This window comes from Limanda limanda, chromosome 15, assembly GCF_963576545.1.
Source record: "Limanda limanda chromosome 15, fLimLim1.1, whole genome shotgun sequence".
In the NCBI taxonomy this organism is placed as follows: domain Eukaryota; kingdom Metazoa; phylum Chordata; class Actinopteri; order Pleuronectiformes; family Pleuronectidae; genus Limanda; species Limanda limanda.
The window spans coordinates 8,648,378-8,672,332 of NC_083650.1; the positions used below are offsets into that span (position 1 = coordinate 8,648,378).

The 23,955-nt window shown below is 42.3% G+C and overlaps 1 protein-coding gene across 1 annotated transcript in view; it reads right to left on the reverse strand.

Annotated features, from left to right (window-relative positions):
• The window catches only part of sorcs3b (sortilin related VPS10 domain containing receptor 3b), a 40,637-nt gene that overhangs the window by 5,064 nt on the left and 11,618 nt on the right, over positions 1-23,955 (reverse strand). The window contains exons 2-24 of the mRNA XM_061087765.1: positions 20,951-21,018; positions 17,001-17,100; positions 16,721-16,879; positions 16,455-16,528; positions 15,529-15,593; positions 14,347-14,465; positions 11,831-11,920; positions 11,439-11,618; positions 10,399-10,545; positions 9,352-9,454; positions 8,786-8,862; positions 8,595-8,686; positions 7,667-7,774; positions 7,307-7,424; positions 6,585-6,718; positions 5,881-5,994; positions 5,023-5,194; positions 3,591-3,777; positions 3,176-3,309; positions 2,696-2,819; positions 2,264-2,376; positions 1,816-1,941; positions 553-652 (exon numbers count right to left, since the gene is read on the reverse strand). Coding sequence (XP_060943748.1) covers positions 553-652; positions 1,816-1,941; positions 2,264-2,376; positions 2,696-2,819; positions 3,176-3,309; positions 3,591-3,777; positions 5,023-5,194; positions 5,881-5,994; positions 6,585-6,718; positions 7,307-7,424; positions 7,667-7,774; positions 8,595-8,686; positions 8,786-8,862; positions 9,352-9,454; positions 10,399-10,545; positions 11,439-11,618; positions 11,831-11,920; positions 14,347-14,465; positions 15,529-15,593; positions 16,455-16,528; positions 16,721-16,879; positions 17,001-17,100; positions 20,951-21,018 — 2,704 coding nt within the window. The remainder of the gene's footprint in view (positions 1-552; positions 653-1,815; positions 1,942-2,263; positions 2,377-2,695; positions 2,820-3,175; positions 3,310-3,590; positions 3,778-5,022; positions 5,195-5,880; positions 5,995-6,584; positions 6,719-7,306; positions 7,425-7,666; positions 7,775-8,594; positions 8,687-8,785; positions 8,863-9,351; positions 9,455-10,398; positions 10,546-11,438; positions 11,619-11,830; positions 11,921-14,346; positions 14,466-15,528; positions 15,594-16,454; positions 16,529-16,720; positions 16,880-17,000; positions 17,101-20,950; positions 21,019-23,955) is intronic.

Here is a 23,955-nt window from a genome sequence, read left to right on the forward strand (position 1 = left end):
TTGTATGCAGACACAAATGAAGACAGATCCGTTGGAGGAGGGAAAGGGTAAAGCCACGCGGGGTTGATCGACACGTTTTGGCAATATATGCTAAAGACATGATGACCCGCTTGATTTCCGCAGCGCATACCAAACGCCTTCTTTGTCAATCACGCCATTGATCGGCTGACTTCGAAGTGAGCTGCCATCTTAGAGCCTCCGGTGCAGGAGTGATAGACGGCGAAGGATATTAAAATCCTGTGACATGGAGTATGATATGAATCTCACTCAGGGAATGCTGTCTTCCTTGCCTTGTTTCATTTTTCTTTTTTTCAGCGTCTGGGTGGAAACTCTATGTCAAATCATCCCAAGGAGAGATCTGCGGCTTATGTTTTTCACATCATTGAACAGAATAAATGGATGTGTTGACATACTGTACTTAACTGGCATAAATTAAGCCGCAGGACTTTTTTTAGCATGATTTTTTTATGGAGCTGCAAAGGTTTTCAAATCTGAATATTGCACTGGTCCAGCTGTGCAGGGATCAGGAGCCGAGATTACAAACAAACGTACCCAGAGTTTGCTGAGTCATGTAGACAATAATGCGAACGTCAGTTTTCAGCTCAAAGTGGATCAGCTCTTGATTCAGGGCAGTGACAAAAACATCCGATATCTGCAAAAGACAAACAAAAACATTATGAGATGTGAAAAACTGATTTCTCTAAGATTAAACACCAATTAATTGTTGATTTACAACCACGTCTCTTTTACATTAAAAACATCAACAACATTGTTTAGTTCAAAATTGCTTTTTAACAAGATCGCAAAACTAATAACTGAGCTTGAGCTGGGAGGTGATTAGCTTACTTTAGCATAAAGACTGGGAGCAGGGAGAAAGAGCCCGGCTCTCTCCGCAGTTAAGAAATTCTCCCATTAACATCCAAATATTTATTTATTTAGCAGAATATGAACCTGTCATTTTTATTTTTCATTGTATGTTCAGTATAAACAACTGATTTAAACAGGGAGACTGAAAGAAATGGATTTTTGGGAGACGATGCTGATTAGATTTGGGATTTTGATTCCCCAGATGTTTTAAAAAATACAAATACAACCAAATATATAGAGCCTGACGTAAGATAATACTACTTATACACAATTATTGTATCACATATTATGAATAAGTGGCTTCAGTAGAATCAATGTTATTACTCCTTTTAGCATTCACTGCTCAGTCCACACAGGGAGACTGAAGTTACGTAGAGATCAAAGTTTTAATTTAATTTAACATTTAAGAAACTTAATAACAAAGGATTTCGAAATGAACTCACTCACAAATTAGGAAAACAAACCAATTTGTATTCATGATGAGTGTTTCAAGGGGAAAACATAAATAGTGATGTTTTCTGCATTGTTTATTATGTAATATAAAAATTTTATTCTGGTGCATCATTGTATGAATAAACTCTGATACAGAGAAACTCAGGTCGTTTTTAATCAGGCTCCCGATAAGATGTGTCTTTCTGTCTTCAGTGATCTTTGAATCTTACTCATATATCTGCAAAGAAAAGTGCTTCAAGAATGTAAAACAATTCCTTTTAGCACATTTTGGTTTGTTGAAATCTTAAAATTGACATCTTAAAAAAAAACTGAGCCAAAACCAATTAAATTCCGTATTTACTGTTGGACATGTTTTGACCAGAGACTTCAAGTACTTTCTCCTATCTAATCACATCTTGTTATTGAAGGTGTCAGATCGGTGGAAGTGGAGACAGCTTCTTAATCAAAGTTCCCATGAAAACTAAACTCAATATTTCCAGATTTCATGGTTCTCACCATCTCAAGAGGCTCCCCTTTGAATTCACTGGCTGGGTGTTCATCGGGCAGGATGAAGAGCTCCGCTGTGGTTGGAAGTCCCGGGTACAGAGACACCAGCAGCTGATCCTCATGAACCCCCGTCACCTGCAGTGAGGGGGAGAAAACAGCGCCAGGTGTAACTCCATAGAAGAGTTTGTGAAGTTTATTTAGCCCAGAGTTACAAGTTTGGGCTGTTGCCTTCCGACTCTGTCCCATGGCTAACATTCCGACTTCAGCTTCACTTGAGATTAACACGGGTCTGCACACTGTCCTCACAGGTAAACCATAAAAAGAACAAATTTCTCACATGGACCCATAACACATCATGTCTGCGGTATCAATACTGCAAACAGGTATGAAATAGTAATGACCCTGAAAGCCACTGTGGCTCCAGGACCGATCTCCGAGGGACGGGGACGAGATGTACCTGTGACAGAGCTGTCCGCACCACACGGCCTATGTCCTCCCTCCACTCAGAGATGTCAGGATTGTGCTCGTCAAGCGCCGGCGAGAACGACAACAGCAGCGACCTGAAGAACTCTGGGAAAAAAGAAGGGGGTGCGTTGATGTCCGTTAGAATATGAATGCTGCCTCTGGTTTGGTTTTTCCATTAATCTGATGTGCGGTTTTGTCTTTTTTCATTTGGCAACACATCCCTTGAAGTTAATTGCTCCTCAAGATTTCGTGTTCGTTTACCGTGACGTTTTATTCATTAAATAAGTCCGTGTTGACATCAACATGGCGCCGCTCGCGGCATGGACCGGCAGGCATCATACTTTACCTGAGATAACGCATCGCATATTCATGTGACGCGTATCGCGCCAATTTAAGTGAGATGAAGACCGTCGCTGCCACTCACCTTTAACTGTTATAACTTTGGAATCCTGCATTACGGTGCCTCCAGACGCAACCTGGACAGTGACCTTGTTTATTCCCTCCCTCTGAAACGTGTACGAGATGCTTCCCTCCAAGGTTATAATGGGCTGGATTTCAAAGGGGGAGAAAAACCACAGAGAGTTGCAGAGAAAACCCCTTTTCCTCTGAGCCACATGTAGAAATTAATGCACATGCTGCCCTTGACACACTGTATAATGAGGCGGTGCTGCAGTGAGCACAATCAACGTGATAAATAAATATGACCAGCCCATCTAAGCCCTTCCAGAAAGACATGGGGCTGTCACGTGCAGTTACATCACATATGGTTTGTGCTAAAGCCGAATAGATTTACCGTCACATGAGGACATGGGCAGAGGAGCAGGAGAATGGAAACAGTGCAGGAAACAGGACTTAAAGAGCGTGTTTGTGTGGAACAACAGGAGTAGGAGGAGAAGCTTCTCACCTCTGAGCTGTTGTCAAACCACCAGAAGAAGGTCAATGTTCTGGTGTGACTGGGCCAAACCACCGCAGTAAGGTTAGCCTCCTTCCCCCTGATAGCTACAATCGGAGCGGAGAGATACACACGCTCCACTGGACCTGAGGCAACGCACACAACCATCCATGAATGCCTACACATGTGCGCATACAAAATAAACCCACACAGATTCAGCAAACTCTGAAATATGACTGCAATCACCACTGATGTATATGTAGCTCCAGGTGTGTGCTTTTTGTATTTTCCCAGCGCTAAAATGCATAAACGTAATGTGACCGTGACTGAAATGAGTTCCAGCCGTGTTGGAACGTGACTGTCCATGAAAGAGGAGACGTTCAAGCTGCATGCACTGCCGCTGGGAATGAGTAATGATGTCACATACTGGTGATGTGCAGAAACAGTGTGCTGCTGTCAGATCCCTGGCTGTTTTCAGCTGCGGCCGCCACTCGGTAGATCCCGGTCGTTCTGTAAATGTGCTTGATGCCGTCATCAGTCCGGCTCAGGTTGGAGTAGATGATCCTGATGCCGTCCCCGAAGTCGAGCTGGATGCTGGTCCCCGGCGAGTCTCCCTGTGGACGGACGGTAGGACACGGCATCTGTCACCACGGCTTAGGCCAGGATGCTTCAAGTGGGCCACATACACGTGAGGTAAGGACAGTCCAGGACTAAAGTGCTCGGGCTGAGAGGTTGTGTAAGCCGTGTCACAAACACTCTGAAGGTTATATCGAATGGAAGGAGACAAATTCAACTCAGGGAATAAGAGGAAAAGTAAAGAGAGTTGCCGAGGTCGTCAAAGGTTTCCTTTGGTACCATCTTCCCAAATGATAAAATAATATATCAATAACCTTTTTTTTTTATTTAAACCAAAACAAGAAAATAAAACACATTTTTTTGCAAACCCTCGGGGGCATCTAGCCATGCAGATATCGTTGGTTTTATTTACTCATGCTTTCAGATATCTGGTTAAGGGGGGGGGCCTTCATTTGCAGTGCTAGCAGCGTTGAAAAAATCCGATTTAAAGACTCAACAACAACTTGTTTTTCAGATTCAGCATCACAGAACACACTGTGTGCAGTTTTATTTAGTCTATTTTTCAGTAGGGAAGTGGCTCCAATAGAAAGTCTTCACAGTGAGATCTGATGATTATCCAGAGTTAATGAGGACATTGTTTGATATGTTTTTAATTCACCCACAAACTAAATTCCATTCATCCCCATAGTATTGAGCTGGAGGCAGAAATCTTTGTGATATCTCACAAACTGGGCAAATAAAAACAAAACTATATGCAAAATAAGTTTTAGCTAGTGTTGTGGATCAAACTGAAATGTCTAAACAGTGTCTCTGTGTGTGAACAGATATGTGAATGTGTTCATGGATCTGAAAATCTCCCTTTGGAGTGTGTGCGTGTGTGTGTGTGTGTGTGTGTGTGCGTGTGTGTGTGTGTGTGTGTGTGTGTGTGTGCAACTAGATTTGGAAATGTCAAAAAACAGAAAATCTTCAAATCCGTATTTAAAAACTCTGTGCATGATTGGATTTTGTTTTCAAACAATTTGCAAACACATATTCAGAATCCTTGTGTGTGTGTAATCGGATCTTAACATGTGTAAAGAAAAAATCTTCAAATATGTATTTAGATTTGAAACTGTATTGATATCTGTAAATGTGTTGACAAATCTGTAAACGCGACTTTTGTCTGTGAGTTCAGGAGCTGGAGCCTTCACACCACTAGCCTTCAGACTCATACTGTTGTGTTTAGGTTTCCCTAATACTACAGCTACAACTTCCTAAAACCCGGAAATGAAACTTTGACTCACGTCGTCGAGGTAGACGTTGAAGGTAACGTTGCTCCCGACGATGGCACTGAGCTCTCCCTGATTGGTGGAGAGCCGAAGGCCTCGTGGCGCCCTGGGACGACACGCCTGCCTCCGGGGGGAGTAAACGTTCTTCACCGCCTCCTTACAGTTATTGGACAAAACCTTCCGATACCTTTAAAGATTGAGTTAAAAACATCAGAGATACATGTCCTGTTGCATTTCCATAGCATAAAGTATATTTTAACATTCACTGTTCTTTTATTGATCTTTTTTTATACATTATTATTTCTTTTTTTTTACATCTCTGCTTTGTAAAGTGACCTTGAGTGCCATGAAAGGCACATATAAATAAAATGTGTTGTTATTATTATTTAATAGTGTATAATCAACATAAAGGTAGGTTTAGAAATTCTACTGCCGCTTTACCTTGTGACACTGTGTTTGGAACATTTCAAGCTTTCCTTTGTTATTTTTATATTCTTGGAGCTGTTTCAACACCATCTTAAATTTATTTGAATTTATTCCACATCTTAGCGACTCCACAATTTCCTCTCTGCTATTATTTGTGGAACAATAGTGTCGATCAGCAGCGCACCGACTTAATGTGCACACTTGCCTCTTTTGCGTATTCTTAATTCTGTCACTTTTCGAGTGTGAACACGCTGCATACTCAACACCTGCTTTGCATGATTTCGTGGAGTGGAGTTTAGACAGAGAGTGTCTCACTTTTCCAGCTTCACTCTGAACCATTGAGGAAGCAAACCATCATTTTTCTGTGTGTTCTCTTGACAACATGACAAACAAGCTCGAATGGAATAATATTGTTTGGTGATGGGTTGCGTATTGGGAGGCACTTACCCAGTGCTGTTAAGGAAGCTTTGGCTGCTGCTACAGCTTTTAGCCGCACCATTTGGATTAAACCAAAAGGCAGGGGAGCACTTCCCGTCCGCCTGGCGCTCCCACCCATAATCACTGCCAAAAAAAGATGACACTTCATGAGATGACAAACACGGCTACACAAACAGTCTAGCTCCTACAAGCTTTTGCAGTGGGGCAAATGCTCCGCAGTTGGATTTGTGGCATATTTTAAGACCCTAACTAGAGACATGATTGTCAGACAAGCAAGATCAAAGGGAATTTTTAGACGGATGGATAAAAGATATTTAAAATTCATTTAGTAATTCATTATTAATTGAATTCTAATAAGTCACTTGACATTATGCAAATTACAGTAGCGCAATGAAAGGTTCCTAACTTCTAAATCTAAAAATGTTCAGATTGTAATTAGGTTGGTTGAATAGAGTCATATTGGTTATCCAGTGAATAATATGCAAGATGGAAGATGGATATCAAGAGGTACGAAATGCAGCAGGCTGATACATCTGCTATTGATTAGAAATGTCTACAAGCCGCTGTTAGCTCGGTTCAATTGAATTAGACGTTCAAAGGGAGAGCGTCTGTTTTGTAAACATGTAATGAAAGAAATTACAGACCACTGGGGATAAAAGTGTGAGTTACAGTTGGGTCCCAGTCGGGGGAAAGCTGAGAGACAAAGTCATTACCATTCAAAATCAAAGGCTGTGCAGAGGCACGGCTCGGAGGAATAGATCCTGGAATAGTCCTGGGCCAGCATGCAACGGTTTCCTGGCCTGCGCTTCATGAAGATCTGCTTCTCGCCCATCACACACAGCTCCCCCTTGTCAGACAGGGAAAAACATGCTCCGGTTTTTCATATGTGTGAATCAGGGTCGAGAAAGAGAGACAGGAAAGAGGAAGCAGAAAGAAGAAGGCACTCGGCAGATCGCATACCTCTGCCAAGGCCCGACAGCCCCCTTCAAAACCAGATTTAAATTCACTAGAGTCAGATTTTGATTTGGATCTACACCACATTTCACAAAGTCATAGATATCAGCTCTCTAAATGTACCAGTTTTTTGAATCAAGATCCATCCATTATTTCCAGGGGAAATGGGAAAAATGTTAAAAAACGGCAAATCTCACAATGTAAAAGAAATGAAAGGAAAAATCAGGACCCACACAAAAGTGTTATAACATCTTCCTTGACCTACATCCTTCCACCTAGTTTTGTGGAAATCCGATCTGTTATTTTGTGTAATCTTGCTGACAAATATGCAAACAAACACATCAGGGTCAAACCATCCTTGGTGGAGTTAAAAATTCTTGCTCATGCATTAAGCAAGTGTACTATGTTTACACTGACAGCGGACAAACATGCATCTCCTGGTGTTGACATTAAAATCAATAAGGTTAAATATTGCTGTTACCTTGTTGTGCAGTTGCCATTTCTGATAATCCCCACCCATGCATCTCCTGCTAAAGAGCCCCATGTAGTCGATCTTGATCAGCTGCCACTCTGACCGATGGCTGAAGTGCCCGAAGAAACTGGAAAAATGATTTACAGAAACGCAAATATTAGATAAGGCCATCCCCGAGATACAGATATACACATTTCAGATATAAAACAAAGAGCAGCTGCAAATCTGAAGTCTGGCATTTATCTTGACAGATGAGATAAAATTCCCGTTTCGTGAAACGTCATTGGGGAGAATCACAGGAGAAGCTTATTCCTACGCCTGATATTTGTTGTATTTCCTCCTGCGCTGTACGTTTGTGTCTCTGCTTACGTGATGATGTGATTGTCAGATTCCGGCTCCATCAGGACCCCATCCACAAACAGAGGTGCCGCAGAGAAACTGTGGCTGTCCCACTTCTTTCCTTCATCGAGACTGATCCTGGATTCAAAATGAAAAAAACAACAACAGTTGTTTAACGCCCGCGCTTCTGTTCCATTTATTAGCTCTTATCTATCTGTGGTGGATAAATATATTTCTTCCCCATGAACAGAACATCAAACACCCCTGCCTCACAAGTTGAGCGGTGACAAACAAGGTAAAAAGGAACATGATAAAATATTACAGGTCATTTCGCTTCAGCTGCGGTTGAAAAATGAAACACCTTGGATTCTCTTCAATGTGAAAAATCATCTCGACAACAGGCTGAACACCGGAACAAATGTTACTCGGCCCGGGTAAGGTTTTGAAGGTGACAAAACAGAAAAAAAGAGAGATATGACTCAGATTGTAACATTAGACTTTTGAGGGGGTTTCAAATCACCTTTCCCGGAGCTTAATCACTTTTGACAGGGCTGTGGTGTGCGGGGACATCAAAGTAGGTAGTGTTACAGCGCTCCCACAATATGAGGGAGTTATAAGGGCATCCTCAGTCTCATATTTCCACCCTGCTCTACTTTGCATTTACATAAAAGCACTCAAACCACATATCCAACACAGAGAACAAAGCTGTGACAGCCTCTCCTCTGTTGGAAATTATCCTGACTCTGGTTTTGAAGCTGCAGAGGCAATAAAATAATCATGCAAACTTGGCCCATCAGCATTTCAAAACATAAAGTGTAATCATACACTGCACCATCGACGCCCCCTCCCCAGAAAAGTGAGATTACACCGAAGTAATTTCCCGGCTATAGCTCCAGTGTCCATATCCTACTCACAGCAATTAGGACACCAGGGACTGAGGAAGGGTCGCTCCACCTACCACAAGTGTTGGATCGGCGTCGGCGCGTGCAAGACCGCCAGGAGAGCCCCGCCGTTGTCAAGAAACCAAATGTTGTGCTCTTCATAGAAAATCTGCATTGATGCACAGTGAAAACACACATTTGCTCCACTTATGACAACAAACTTCTTATATGAATTCATCAACCGCGTGTAGACCCAGATGGCTCTCACCTGTCTCCAGCTATTTCCTGCATCAGATGTTATAAACATCCCAAGGTTGGTGGAGGACAGCTCTGTTCCAATATTCCCTAAGTACAAAAAACATGAATAATTTTCAGCCCCTGTGTATTTACATAGAAAAGACTCCACAACAAACCCATGTGCACAAACACCCGATAGAACGGGAAGAGCTATTTTGTGAGCCTGTCCTCATTCTCCAGCAGAGGACGTTTTTATGACTTCCTGCCACCTGATCAGCTCAGTTGAAATATGACGTTTGGGAGTTGCAGTTTCAGTGTCGATGACAGAAAGAGGGAAGTGTGTGACTAGTGAGCTGCGTTTTGCTACAACGCATTTACCTGAGCAAATAAAGGTACATCTGGTGTTCTAATACTATGAGTTTGATCTACTAGTGCAGTGTCCGTTCTAAACATACTTGTTTGCTGTTTGCTTGGACTGAGGTGAGGAACCCTGCACTTCCTTGGTTCCTATACAATAAGCATGCGAAGTGTGAAGCGGATAAGATGAACGGTTCTCCAGAGCCACATACAGACAGACATTAATTCATGTGACCCCACCTGTAGCCACGATGATCCCAGGTACAGACTTCTTGCTGGTGATGGGTCCAGACGTGTAGGGATTCTCCATCATCTCCAGATGAAGATGCAGCGAGCAAAATGGCTGTCAACAAGAAAAACAGATTCCGATACAGCACAGGTTGAAACGAGCTGCGTCACACAGATCTTAACGGCAGCAATTATAATTGGCTCTGCCTTCAAAACCATTCTTTCCATTGAGACAAAAGTGTGAGTATTTTCAGACCATTTATAAAACAAAGATTCTCGCTTCCCCTCATTTGCGCCGACAAAAAAAAGGAAAGAAAAGACGGAAAGAAAGAAAGACGCGAGGCTGAGAGGACGCAGAGGGCATTCGAATCGGTTCGTTCTAAAGCAAACAAGGCATGTAATTAAAATTCCTCAAGATGCACAGATAAAACTGGGAAAATTGATTCAAATCATTTCACTCATCTCTCAGACTAAAGCACACTGAAAAACATCAATAAGGCTTTTCAAACAGCTGAGGCTGCTGGGCCCGTGGTCGTCTGTAGAGCAGGAGAACACATAATGGTCAACTTTATGACGCGGTGGAGGATTGTAACCTGCTATTAACCGAATAATATACGTGATTTCAAAGAGTCTCCAAAGAACACAGTGACTGGATTAGGTGATCATCAAACCTGCTCCAATAACAACACGGCCGCCCGCATAATGAAATTCAGTGTAACCGAACATTCATTAGTCCAAAGTGACTACAGGTAGTAAATGGAATCACAGAGGTTAATGGAAAGTCTGGACCCCTGAAACTAAACATGATGACACTCGCTGCCTTATACCGATAATCAGAATATTCCCGGCGAGCATCTCCTCTGCCAGTTAGGAGGCAATAAAGCCAATCTGCACCTGGGCCCTGTGCAAAAGTGCCCTTGAATAAAAAAAAGAGAAAAGAAAAAGGACCATCCAAAGCACGGCGGATGAGCTTGAAACATTTGACGAACGACATATGTCACAAGCTTCATTTCGCATGAATAGGAGTTGGCTCCCTGCGGCCCGGGGGCTGGAGCTCACCAGGACGCAGTGAATGTTATTTCCGGCCACATCGCTGGCAGGAGCTGGCAGAAGAGCCCACTTCTGTCCCTTGTTGTAGGTGATGAAAGTCTTGATGTGATTATCCACCAGTTTGTTGGTGAGATACATTCCATTGATCCCCTCGACCTGTGGAGCAAAACTGAATTAGGATAATCGTTTCACAAATTAATGTCCTTTATTTGACTTGAAATACATTGTAAGGCAACCTGTGAAAAGGAAGTTATTAAGAACCCAGTATATGTGGGTGAAAATCCATTTAAGGAGCAGTTCCATGGCTTTTCTTCCAAACTCATAGTTGAGATCTATTAATTTGTGAGAGCTAGACAGACGTGCGCTGTGATTGTTTGGCCTTGGCTCTAGTTTCTTACCGTGGCTGTTTGTTTGAATATCGTTTCTGAGACTTTACAGATGTATCAGAGAGTAATTATGTTTTCACCCCTGTCTGTCTGTTTGTTTGTCATCAGGATTACGAAAAATCTACTGAATGGATTCCCACAAAAGTTGGTGAAAGGATGAGACATGGGCCAAGAGAGATCAACATTTCGGGCGGGTACATCCATTTTTCTTTTCACTTTCTTTAACATTGCAAGATAGGCTACTTTTTTGACATTTCCATGAATTTCCAAGGAAACATGTCATATTTAGGGGACTGAAATCTGTTAGTGTGTGAAATTTGACACTCTACTTAGAGCCATTCTTGTTTAGAGACTAAATTATTCCTTGATTGTTTGAAGAAAATCAACCTGCAACTATTTTAATAATCGATTCAGTACATAGACCCTCAGACCTATAAGTTTAAGTACACATTTCACAATATATCTTAGATACAGAAATGCTGTACTTGTGGTGCCAAAAGTGAAAGTATGCATTAACTACAGTGGCTGAAACAAGAAAATACTCTGTATAGTTCTTGTCCAGGTTCCTTAACACGATGTAGCTGCTTGATGTAATAACATAACAGACTTAAGGGTATTGGACATTGGATGGAGGCAGCTAATTAAAATTGACCAGCTACACACCTTATAGAAGTCCACCAGTAGGTTACCGGCGGGTCCTCGACTGGTTCTCAGATCCTCTAACGAAAGGGTGAAGAAGACCCCGGGCGAGTCGGAAATGTACAGGCTGTAGGTGTTGTTCTGATTCCACTCCTGGACTGCAGCGAAAACCTGCTTCTCGTCGGTGCTGATGATATGCATGTCCTGGAGGGTGTGCGGTGGAGAGACAGAGGGACAGAGGGGTGGAGAGAGAGAGGACGCATGGAAGCAGAGACTTAGAAGACGGTGGAGCTTTTTAATTCAGTGTCACACGCATTTGCATAGAGAACCGTTTGCTGTGTGCTGTGAATTCTACAAAACACAAATACAACCAGCACGTTTCTGTATAATTATTCGACAGCTATTCGGTGTCTTACCTTTGGAAGACAATATTTAGGTAGTTTCATCCGCTTGAAGGATTCCCTCATGTAGGAGACAAAGTAGCTGGCTCTTCCTGACTTGGTTACCTTTGTAATGAAGTCAAAGACGCTGTGATACATTTTTTCACAGATCACATATCTACATTTGTATGTCACTTCAACCAACACCTTGTTTTTTTTTCCTACATGAGAAGACTATGAAAATAAAAGAGAAAGGATGGGGGGGGGGTATTTACACGATTTTCAGGACTCACACGTGCACAAAGGATTCAACTAAAATTCTGCTCATTCCCTTTGATTGGGGGAACATCGTAGTCCTGCTGCATTGTGCTGCTCACCCTGCGCACGACAGGAGCTGAGAAGAGTTCCACTTTTCATGCGGCGTCGGAGGCACCAGCCAATCCTATAATGTTTAAACAAACGCAGGTGCTAGCTAGCAAATCGATTCAACTTATTACAAAAGCGGAGGCAGAGGCAGCTAGTGAGCCCGGTGTGCATCTAGTTGGGGATTTCATTTCCTCTATACTTCTCTGGAGCATTGATTAAATGGCATGTTACCAATGCTATATTGTGCTATATATTGTGTTCCAAGCACTCGGGGGTCTAGGATTATTTATATCAAAGGCAATGAAGGGGCCGGAATTTACACAAAGGCGTCAATATATGTCCAACACCAATCCACAACTCCTGATTCAGTAACGTGCACATTTAAGCTATTCCTTGGTCACCGTTAGCTCTACAGCTTTGAGCAGAGCTACACACCAGTGAATATTTTGAAAAATTGTCCTAGTTAAAAAAACAAACAATCCCAATCAGATCTCAGTTGGGACCAGTGCCCCCTTGCCCCGCCCCTGGATCTGCGCCTAGTCTCGAGCATGAGGCTGTGATTGTTGTCATGGTGACGATGGCGTGACCAAGCGCCGTGCACGACAACCATCGAGCGTTATCGTAAACATCCTGTGACTCTTGTGATAGAGAATGTGAAAGAACGTGTGACCACATGTGACTCTGCAGTGACCTGAGGACATGAAGCTTCACCATTTCCTGAAGGAAGTGTATTTATTCCCAACGCATGACTGACTTGATAAAAATGCCTAATGTGATGTTTTCAACAGAGTAAATTCTCAAAGACAACAGAAATAATTAGCATGATCTCAATTAGACTGAAGCTAAGAGACACTGAAGATTGTTTCGCCTTTATCTACAGTGCGGCTTGAAGATCTTAATGCACTACCACTTTTCCATCAACTTACACTCAGGGCAACACTACTTGATTGCTTATTTTCTAATCAAGTAGAAGGATGGTGTTTGTCCCCCAACACACTACATTAGAGCTCTAATGGAATAATCTATCGAAAATCAATGAGCTGCATTTTCCCAGGCCACATTTTTGAGGATGTTGCACTTGGCTGTTCTTTCTCTCCCAAGAGACTTTGGAGGTGTTGAAGACTGCTTATTTCGTTGTAGCCTGATCGATAACCTCATTACTCTTTGTCAAGTTAAATCCAACTGCCCCGAGCAATGAAAGTCACAAGAAAGTCATCTGTGCCACCGCAGCTCCGCACATGGACTCTCCCTCTCTCTGTCCTGTTATTTTCACCAGCATCCTCCTCGTGTCGGCCTCCGCAGTCAATCTCATCTCGGCTAAATGCAATTTGGACACTTTATTGAATCACCATTTCTGAATCACGCTGTGACGTATATATAATTATATATATATATATTTTCATACATTTTCATTCTTACTCCGCAGCCATTTCAATCAAGTCTGTGGATTAAGTGTGCTGCGAGTGAAACTGGGTCATCGCTGAAGTATTGCTGCTGCAACATCATATCGAAAGATTAAATCGCTGGATAAATAAATTAAAATCGAACAGCAAACATTTTAGAGGCGTTTATTCGCCCTGAACGAGCCAAGAATGATTCACTACAAACACACAACCTTCAACTACTACCTTTTGATTCTTCTTTTCCTGATTTGTTATTTCTTTTCCATGAAACTCTATTTTCTCCAAATCTAACGAGTCTGACTAAGACAGAGAAAGGTACTTGGCTGTGGATGGAAATCAATGACGGTTGAGGGCATTTGAAAATTGAATTTCTGATAATGACCCTGACGGCCGCTGTCTAATTGGGAGTCAAAGTCAGAGTGAGCGGTAATAAGGACACAAAACTGACTATTCATGGTTCCTCCGCCGTGTGGACGCTTGCAGTAAGCAAACACGCTTTTCAGGCACGGAGTTATGTCTGTGCCAGAACTCACGCACCGAGTGTGTGACATGAACGAAGCAGAACATAATCAAAACACACATCGGGCCGGTGGGGAACAGGTGTGTTGGGGGGAAACCCATTATGAGGGTTTTGATGGAAAAGAATGAATTGAATCAACGAGAGACCAAAATAAAAACAGCACGAATCCCACTCCCATCAAAATCAAAGTTCACAGAGAGAGAAAAAAGATGGAGGCAACTGGTTAACTTAAATTCAGAAAAGTAATCCATCACCGAGCAGACCTGTGTGAAAACATATTCATCCTGCACCACCAGCGAGTTGGTGTCTACGTCCCCGGGAAAGGGGAATTGTCTGTGGCCTTCTGTGCATCGCTGGGCTCGGCACTTCACGTACTGAGCGCCTGCGAAGAAAACAGCAAAAGGAAATCAATCAGGAGTAAATTAGAATCATTTACTTTCAGACAGCAGTTTGTAAATACTGGGGCTTCTGTGCAATACTTTATGATAAAATCTCTTATGTTCCACTGCTCTGAAACAACCCTGAGCTTCACTTAGTTTATGAAAAATATAAAGAGAATCTTGGGCCACGACTACAGGACAATTTGCTCTTTTTAATCAAAATGTACTAAGATTCAAAATAATTTGCAATATTATTTGTGTGTGTGTGCGGTAGAAAGTTGTGTAACTGTATTTCAATCTATGTGTGCGTAATCTTGTAAATATGCAAAAATAAAATGCTAATGTGTAATGGGATTTGTACACGTTAAGACAAATTATTAAATACAAATGTAACAAGAATGGCTGAAAAGTGAAAAATGAATCTACGAATCTTAACACAATAAAATACAACACGAGAAACTTCATTACACATTTACAGATTTGTTGAAGGTTTTCACATCTGATTAAGCACACGTAGATTCTGAATACACGACACATTCACAAATCTCAACATTCTTTTACACAAATCTACACACGGATTTAGATTGACAACTCTCTCCACACACACACACACACACACACACACAATTAATATTACTACAATACTGGCCCCAATCTTTTGCTGCATGTCACATGACTAAAAACGTTCAGGATCTTATTGTGTGAGGACCAGATGAGTTTGTACACTAATTCAGATTCATATCTTCTTACAACAGGGGGAAGATGAGCATCTTTTCCAATTCACAGAAACACTGTAATTGGCATGACAGAATATACCCTGCTGTTTAGAGGAGGAACGCTGAGGTTTCTGTATGAGACACTGGGGATAGATTAAGGAGAAGAAACATCTATCAGCCCGCAAAAACTCTCCGTTTTTGTCGAGAGACACCTATTCTGCTTTACTGGGCTACAGGGACCAATCTGAAGCGCAGAAAGAGTCTCATCTTCCCCATGACCTCGCTCTAAATGAGAGGCGAGGGGTCCTGAGGGTCTTGCTACTGAGGCGGACTGCAGCGCTGCACTCACGGCCTTTTGCGATGCGCGTCTCGATGTGGACCACGTCCGACTCTTTGTCCAGCCCCATTACCGCCCTTGAATAGAGCGAGAGGAGGAGAAGATGGAGAGGAGCAAAGGGAGGTTGGTGGGGAAGAAAAGGAGAATGAGAACAAGAAGAAACGCATGGGAGAGGCTAGGTTGTGTATCACAGCTGTTGACGGACATCCCCATTCTGTAAAATGGAAACAAGATGTTTTTATATCCTGTAAATGAGTCAGTGGAGGAGTCGCGGCACCAGCAGCAAACAATCTCAATTCAGCAAGACGTCAACAGAGGAGACAACAGGGGAAGGGCTGGGGGTAACAAAACACCAGCTATTACCATAAATATCCACCATAGCAAATATGTGTTATTAAAACGTAGGTGGCTGCCACACCAGTTGGAAAAATAACTATTTGATGTAATGTGCGTGAAGGAGCGGTTCTCAGGAGCACAAATAATGCATTGTTTCGGGCGCCGCTCCACCCGCTGCGCACTTCTCTATCAAATGTCTCGCTATTCATGCATGTGGAGAGGACGTCCTCCAACCGATGTCCTTTCTTCCACAGCTAGAAACACTCTGGGGTTTGACACATACCATGACAAAGAGGGATAAACAGGCTCACATCAATATTCACCGGCTTGTGCGCGAGCAGTCAAGATTACTAAATGACAGCGACAAGAAAAAACAGCATGTCATGGCTGTGCTATGGAAAAACAAGTACAATATTCCTTCGGGTGTACGTGACGTGGATGTAAGCAGTTGTGTGCTTGACTGCCTTTAGGAGGTAGGGGGGGTGCAGATCTGTTTTTGACATGAGGTCACTGGATGCTCCCGACAGCACAGGGTCACACACACCATCATTATGCAAATTACGATCAATCACCGTTCAAAAATAGGATCTACATAATCGTACCAGTAGAATCGGCCTGGCATCACGTCGTCGTGAACCAGCTGCCATTTCCTCCCGAAGTCCATTGAACTGTACAGCTGCAAGAGAAAATTAGCCCGATCTTAGTCACACTTAGAAGTTCCAGGAGGAGAAATACTGTTAATGAGCCCCATGCACAGCGATCAAAACATCCACGGCAGTGAAAACTGAATTTTAAGATGCTTGTTCAGCATCATGTATCGTCTTATCACCGCTCTAAGGTTTATTGTGGATTTGCTCGGAAGCCGCACCTTGCTGTCGTGACTGTACGCCAACATCCAGTTCTCCTGCGACGGGTGGAAGAGCAGGCTCAAGATGTTGAAGTTAATGGGATACTTCTCATAGCTCGCTCCTTCATCTGAGCTGATGAGAACGGCGCTCTCTACCTCTGGATCGCTGAGCATCATTATCTAGAGCACAGAGGGGCCACACAGGGGATAGAGCAGCAGAAGAGGAAGAGAGACAGAGTCATTTGATGAAAATTTGATGTCAGGGAATAAGAGAGGCATGAAGCGATGGGAAAAAGCTGACCTTCTGTTTGTTGGTCGGGCAGACGTACAGGTAACTCAGGACTGTCCTTGAACCCACTTTGTGGTTGAGTTTGGTGTAGGTGCTTCCGTAGTCGGTGGATCTGGTCACAGAGAAAATGTTCCATGTTTGATGAAAAACATCCATTAGAGAGCTGCTTCAAACACTTATTGCAGCAGCAGGTTCGGGATGTTTTAGCCCATTAACTGCAAATCAGTTATTCTTTACGTGACTGCACCTCCAAAGCGTATATACCATATGTGCTCAGATTGATTTTCTCCCATTCAGGCAGCGTTTCTGCTTTAAAGGGGGAAATCAACCTGCAGAAACTAGCTTCATGCTAATGTATTTTTGTTGGTCTTGCTCAAGTAAACAACTATTTTTTTGCTATGCTGCAAGAAATGTGCTTTATATCTTAATGCATTACATTAGCAATGTACACACATTTCTACACTTGCAAGTCAGCACCAGAAATACTAGTCTATTCAACAAATTATACATTTTTCATCAGTGTGCAATACTGGCTAACAATTAGTTCTAAGAAGTAACACAGCATCCCACCACTAGTTGGCGCCGCAGCCCCCCTCCGGTCACCTGCACCTTGACAGACGACATCTTGTAAAACCAGCGCAGTTTTAGTCTTTTGATTAAGAAAATAAGAAGGTTTTAGGAGGGCTTTGCAGAAGCAGAAGGTTTATAACCTCTTGTTCAGAGCAATGCAAAGGCACCATTAGGGTAAGAAGGCTGCTGATGCTAATGCTAACATAGATATTTTTTACCCGCAGATGCAGTGCGGATGATTAAATTGTTGACTATTTTCCTTCCTTAGTATAGTTGACTAGTCTAAATTTAAATTTCTGTTTCATCAGGAACCTTGCCCATTAGCAAAACATATTTAAAGCTAATTAACCGCAAAATTACATCAATTACATTCACTATTATGATTTGTCAAGCTACTGCTGTGACATCAATATGCATCTAATCCTACTTATAATTCAAAAAACCTTATATGAAGAATATTGATTAGACTATGGAGCTGAAGAAGATCCAGACAATAGAGCAAACTCATATTGTAAACTCTGTGTAGGCCTTTATCGAGACAAAAGGAACATTTAACTAGTCAAGTAAATCTCAAAACAAAGACAGAGAGTTCTCTTTTTTAATTAGAGGATTTATGGTTTTTTCAAAAAATGTGTTAGATTTGTCATGAGCAGATTTTTTGGGGAAGAACAAAAATTCGCTAAAGTTTACAAATCTATTGGGAAAGACGCTACTCTGCGAGATTGAGGATGCACATGTACATGCACGTGCACACAAGGGATAAGACACACGTCCCCGCTGACTGCTGAAGTGCAGATGTAAAGAAAATACTAAGAAGAGCGAGACCAAGGTGAACCACTGGAAGGTGCAGGCAAGGATGTGGGCTGGTGAAGGTGAAGCCGTTAAAGCTAAATTGTCTATCAAATGGGGCGGGGCTACGCTTTACCACTGATCATTAATTGGTGACAGTGACCCCATGATGAAATACAGCAATGAGCCAGACAGACAGAATGAAGGAGAATGTCTGCAGCAATGCAAACAAGCCAAGTTTCACAATATTCCCCAAAATTGACCTTGCAAATGTTTTATGAGGAGAAAAAAGCATTCAACAGATTTGCTGAGCTTCAAGGATGCACATGATGAATTTTGGTGGGTGAACAAGTATTTCAAAATAACTCCACAGGGTACATATAACACATTGCAACGTTTTAGATATTGTCATTGTGTGGTGATGTATTACTGCACAGGGTCAGAAGAAGATTTTTCTTTCTGCAGCATCTCACTCCTCTAATGCTCTTTTATAACCAACAAGTAAAAACATAGATTTCAAGAGAAGCCTAAAGCAAGTGGCATTCTGCATTAAAGTGGTTGACATATTCATTAGGCATTTTCAACTGGAAACCAGTATACCATTCAGCAATAACACCGCTGTGACAAACACAGTATGCAAACTAAACGCTCGCCGCCTTGCACATGTCAAGCCTCTTCATGCTACACTGAAGGTAATGAAACCCTGCGAGTTGAGAAATACATTTGTATATTTCAGGTATGCTTTGGAAAATGCTCAGCGCTAAAGTAAGTCACAGGAATTTGTAATTTAAGGGCTGAAACATCCGACACGGCCATGGTCCTTGAATATATATTAACACTGTGACAAACATTGTTACCTTTTTCTGCAACTAGATGCTGTAGGTTGAAGAATTAATTTAAAGATGTCCTTTCCAGAGCAGTGATGAAAACCTGTTTACATTTTATTTCAAATTATGCTGGAATTTGTTTTCTCTATTTCCAACTGATTTAAAAATCTAGTTTCATCCTGTTTGTGCTCAATGTTCTTTTGAGCTGGGAAAGTTTTATCCTTTTGCAATCGGGCAAAACATTTAAAACAATTAAGTGACAATCATTTAAGGTAAAAAATATTATCAAAAAGATAAATAAAGAGGGACATTTATGAATAAATATTAATTAAACACCATTTATTTGAATAAAATCATTTAGATTTGTTACACAATGTAAAAACCCTAGTTGGTCACAGAACTGGGTTTCAAGTTCGAGCTTCTCCCAAGACAAGGGTAGATGTGTTTGTCGCCTCAAGTCTTCATATTCCTCCTCGCCGCAAAAAGCCAATCCACGCTCCCGGCTCTACCTGAGTGCCTCCAAATGTAATTTCGCTGCATAATTGGATAGATATCCCAGAGTCTGCTATCGTTGTCTATGCATTAATCTGAATTGTTCCATTGTTGACATTGACCTACCTCTAAACACATTTGTATTTGTGCTTAAGTACTCCCTTCACTTGGCGTGTGTGTCTGTGGTAGTGGGCGTCGGCAGAATGCAGAACCTAAACGATGTTATTTCGTCGTAAAGTTTCTTCGGGAGGAAAAGGCGACCACCTCAAAACACAGAGGGACTTGATGCATGATTCGATGGCTTCTGCCTCAGTCACCCCATTGATCCCCACATTGCCGCCATCAGCGGCCCGGAGCTGTCGCCATAAATCATTTATTGCGCCATCACAGAAATCATTGACTCCCGTTTCTTTTCATAACATTCAGATTTCTGCATTTCTAATACCCACACTGAGAGACTCGGCGCAACCCCTGAGGTGCACTCTAATTCACTCATGGTGCCAATGTTCAGCAGCCACCTTGATGATGGAAGACCTCATGTACACAATATGGGATTTTCAAAACATGTCAGGTCGGGTGTAAATCTTGGTGGCGCCTCTGGTGAAACAGATATTAATTTGAGAGTCTGCTCTTGGCGGACTTATGGTCTCCGTTTCAGGTGTATTTCAGAATGAAATGAGTTCTCTGCAGGCTACGGGAGAGGTGAGAAAAAGAAGCACATCAGCCGCTGGATTGGCCTCTCAATACCTACTGAATGGAATTACTACAGCCATACAGTAGCAATTGCATGCCAATTGCCTCTGAAACAAAAGGTTACGGATGACAATCAATCAAAAAACTCCATCAGGAAGTTTCTAGGTCAGAGGAAACGGAGCCGCGGATCCAAACAGACGATTCCACAGGTAGGTCTTCCAGTTTGATCTGTCAAAGACTCTTTCAGGAAGTTTCACTGATGAGAGTGGATAGAAAATAGTTTGGGTCTCTTTAAAAAGGTTGCTGCACTGTGTCGTTTTTGGGCCTGCGAGGCGGATGCTTCATTCTGCACTGCTTCAGATTGTTTTATTAAAACATACTTCATACTGTCTTCCAGTTCTGACTTGATTGTTCATATCCCAGCAAGGAGGAACATAATAAATCATACTTAGAGTACACTGCAACCTCTATGAATATATTATTCTTATTGTTTCTGGGGAGATGCGCTTTTGCATTTTTATAAAATCTTTCTTGCGTTGATGCTGTTTAGACAGAAAAGGAAAAATAGCAACGATTAAAAAGCAAACTCACCTCCAGAGTGAGCTCTCAGTTACAGCCCCCAGGTTGAAGTCATGCAGCTTAGTCAAGATCAGGATCACCTACAACATAACAGCAACAGACACATTTAATCACATGCCGAGGTCTGCACTAAAAAGCCTTTGCATAAGTGCCTCTCCATGCATACATTACCTGTCTACACCTAATGACGTGGAATGAATACAACATGTCCGCTACACCCTTATACTAATACATATCAGGCTGGTACAGTACGTTATCACGACGACAAGAGATCCTTGTGTTGTCAGGAGACGTCAGTCTGCTGGTGGCAGGATCAGAAAAAAAATCCATGTGGGCTGTCAAGAGTTGTGTCCGTATCTCATGTGGAATGATACCTACATGACAGCAAAATGCGAAACATAATTGTTCAGTGAACAATGGAAAGAGAGGCAGTCGGCGGCTGCACCACACCAACGTCTCTCATCTCATTCCCTTATTTAAAAAAAACCCGAAATGTCCTACTTTTACCCTCGGAATAAAGTGTTATCGTAGTTAAAAGCTGCAAAAGCACCAACAAATGTTGATTTCCTACAGCAGATGGTGAAGGATGCTGTGTTATTTTACTCGCTATAAAGACATCCACTTCCAGCTCCAGTTGGGCTAAATGCTTTTGCATGTTATCTGAGGATGGTTGGACAATGTGTTTCTGGGGAAGCAAAAATGTGGCCCATAAAAGCCTGCCAAGGCACAGAGGGCAGAGTGAAATGGTGTGCAAACGCATTATTGTCACTCCAATGGCATTATAAATGACTTCCCATGGGGACGCTCATAACTCTGCATAGAAAAGGAAAGGGGGGGGGGTGGGGGTAGGGTAGAGAGTTTGGGGCAGGGCATGGAAGGAGCGAGGAGGAATGGTAGACAATAACAATCAAGGAGCGGAAACATGGCATAATATGACAATTTCTTTTTAAAGCCTGAAAGATAGGTCAGAAGCTCAATTACAGTGAGTTTAAGCACATTAACCTCCTGGGACCCGCGGAGCGAGTCATTAAATCGAGAAAAGCCACACAAGACTCCGAGGAACAAAGACAAGCCTCTAAGTCTGCTTTGAAAATGTTAAAAACCCAATTGACCCACAATTTAGCCATCAAACGGCCGCTGTGCACGCCTGGGACTATCTGCGTTACAGGTTAATTAACCAATCACACAGAGAGATAAGCATTTGCATAACGAAATGCACCATGTCTGCGAGGTCCAACGCTGGAGTCTGAATCAATTTGGAGTGCAGACTTAGTTAAATGGCTGTGATGTTGGGCCTAATTGCCTGCTCTGAAAAATAGATTCAAGAGAAAGACTCTGCCAAACTGTTGATCGTTCGTCTCCTCACTTCTCTTTCACTAACAACAATGACTCTGTGTCATGGGACATTATAAATACTGTGAGGTAAATTGAATGTGGAATTGATTTTATCGGCGTCGAACCAGAGGCGCTTTCGTACCTAAGCAAAGGGACTCAAATCGCACGGCAAATTAACAGAGTAAACAACAAATAGATGTTCTCACTTTTATAGGTTTCAATCACTTGCGCCATTTCGCACACGGATTCGATTTAATCAGACGCTCACACATTTAGACAAGGATGTAAAATAACCTTTAAAAATAGCCCCAAACGGCAAAAAAGCCTCCTTGCTGTCGTGAGCCTTCGGGAGCTTTGTCTTTACAGTTGTCAATGTGTTTGTGTGGTTGGCTCATTAACAAAAGCTGACCCAGTGAAACGGGTCAGTGACAATCTCCCCCAGGGACCAACAGACAATTTAGGCAGATGACTGTTTGGATGATTTGTCCCTAAGTGGATACATCAAGAGTACATCACTGTAGCCACGTCTTCACCATTATTGATAGGCTGTGCGTCTGTGGCCTGCGTCAATAGTGAGCAGCACGAGGCCGATAGGGAGACGTGCACAGCAGAGACGCAGCGACACCGTCAAACACAACAAATGAGGCGGCATCAACAACACAAAATTCCCAGAGTCTATGGTGAAGTCTTGCATTTATGTAAATACTTAAAAAACAAACACAAAATGGCTCCCAGAATTATTTTGAGCCTCCCAGGTAAAAACAATCCTCCATGCATATCATCACTCACTTGCATACATGAAATTAAGGGCCCTGGAAGGCCAAATGCAGTGCATTTATTCATGTTTATGTTTTATTGATGTGAGCAAAGAGAGCTTTGCCCCAGGAAAGCCAACCAATCATTTTCCAGATTGGCTCTCACCCTCAGAGGAGTTGGGTTTAGTCATCCTTTTATCCCAACACTCTATTCTTGTCGCTTTCTTTCCCTCCTTTCGTTCCTTTTCCCTTTTTCTTTCCTTTTTTCTCGGTTTTACTTCCCTCTCTCTTTATTGCTCCTTTTTTTGTGTGTGGCTGTGATGATTTCACAAGGAAAGTAGAGGCGATTAAAAAAAACAATAAAAACATCCCAATCAGGTGATGTTTGACCACGGAAAGAGTTGGACCTGTTCAGACGGCTGAATAAACAGCCGCCATGGCAACACAGCTTTGATTTACTGCATCCGCTCATACCTTAGCAATGCACATGCACCACTAGCGCTCAAGCGTGCAGCCTCTGCATGTACTGCAACAGCCACCGACACAGACCAAATGAAATCTTCGCAAATTGCCTTTTTACTCTGCATTTTTATTTCTTTATCTATCTTTTATTGTGAAATACCGACATTTTTCTCATGGGCCGTGACATGAGAGGCATCTCAACACCACGCTGGTGAACAGAGGATTTTTTTTCCATTTAGCAATTTAGGTGTGAATCATCTCAGCGTCTGTACAGTAATATGGCTATTAATAAACCCAGATAGACTGTTGCTGCATATCCTGCACAGTTTTACTGGGCTCTGTAATGCCACACTTCAAATGGGAACCTGTTGCATATTCAGCCCCCGCGGTAAAACATCATTAAGGCAGCACCCGTCAAATATTATCTCTGTCTAATTGGGTAGACTAAAAGGGACCCGAACTCCG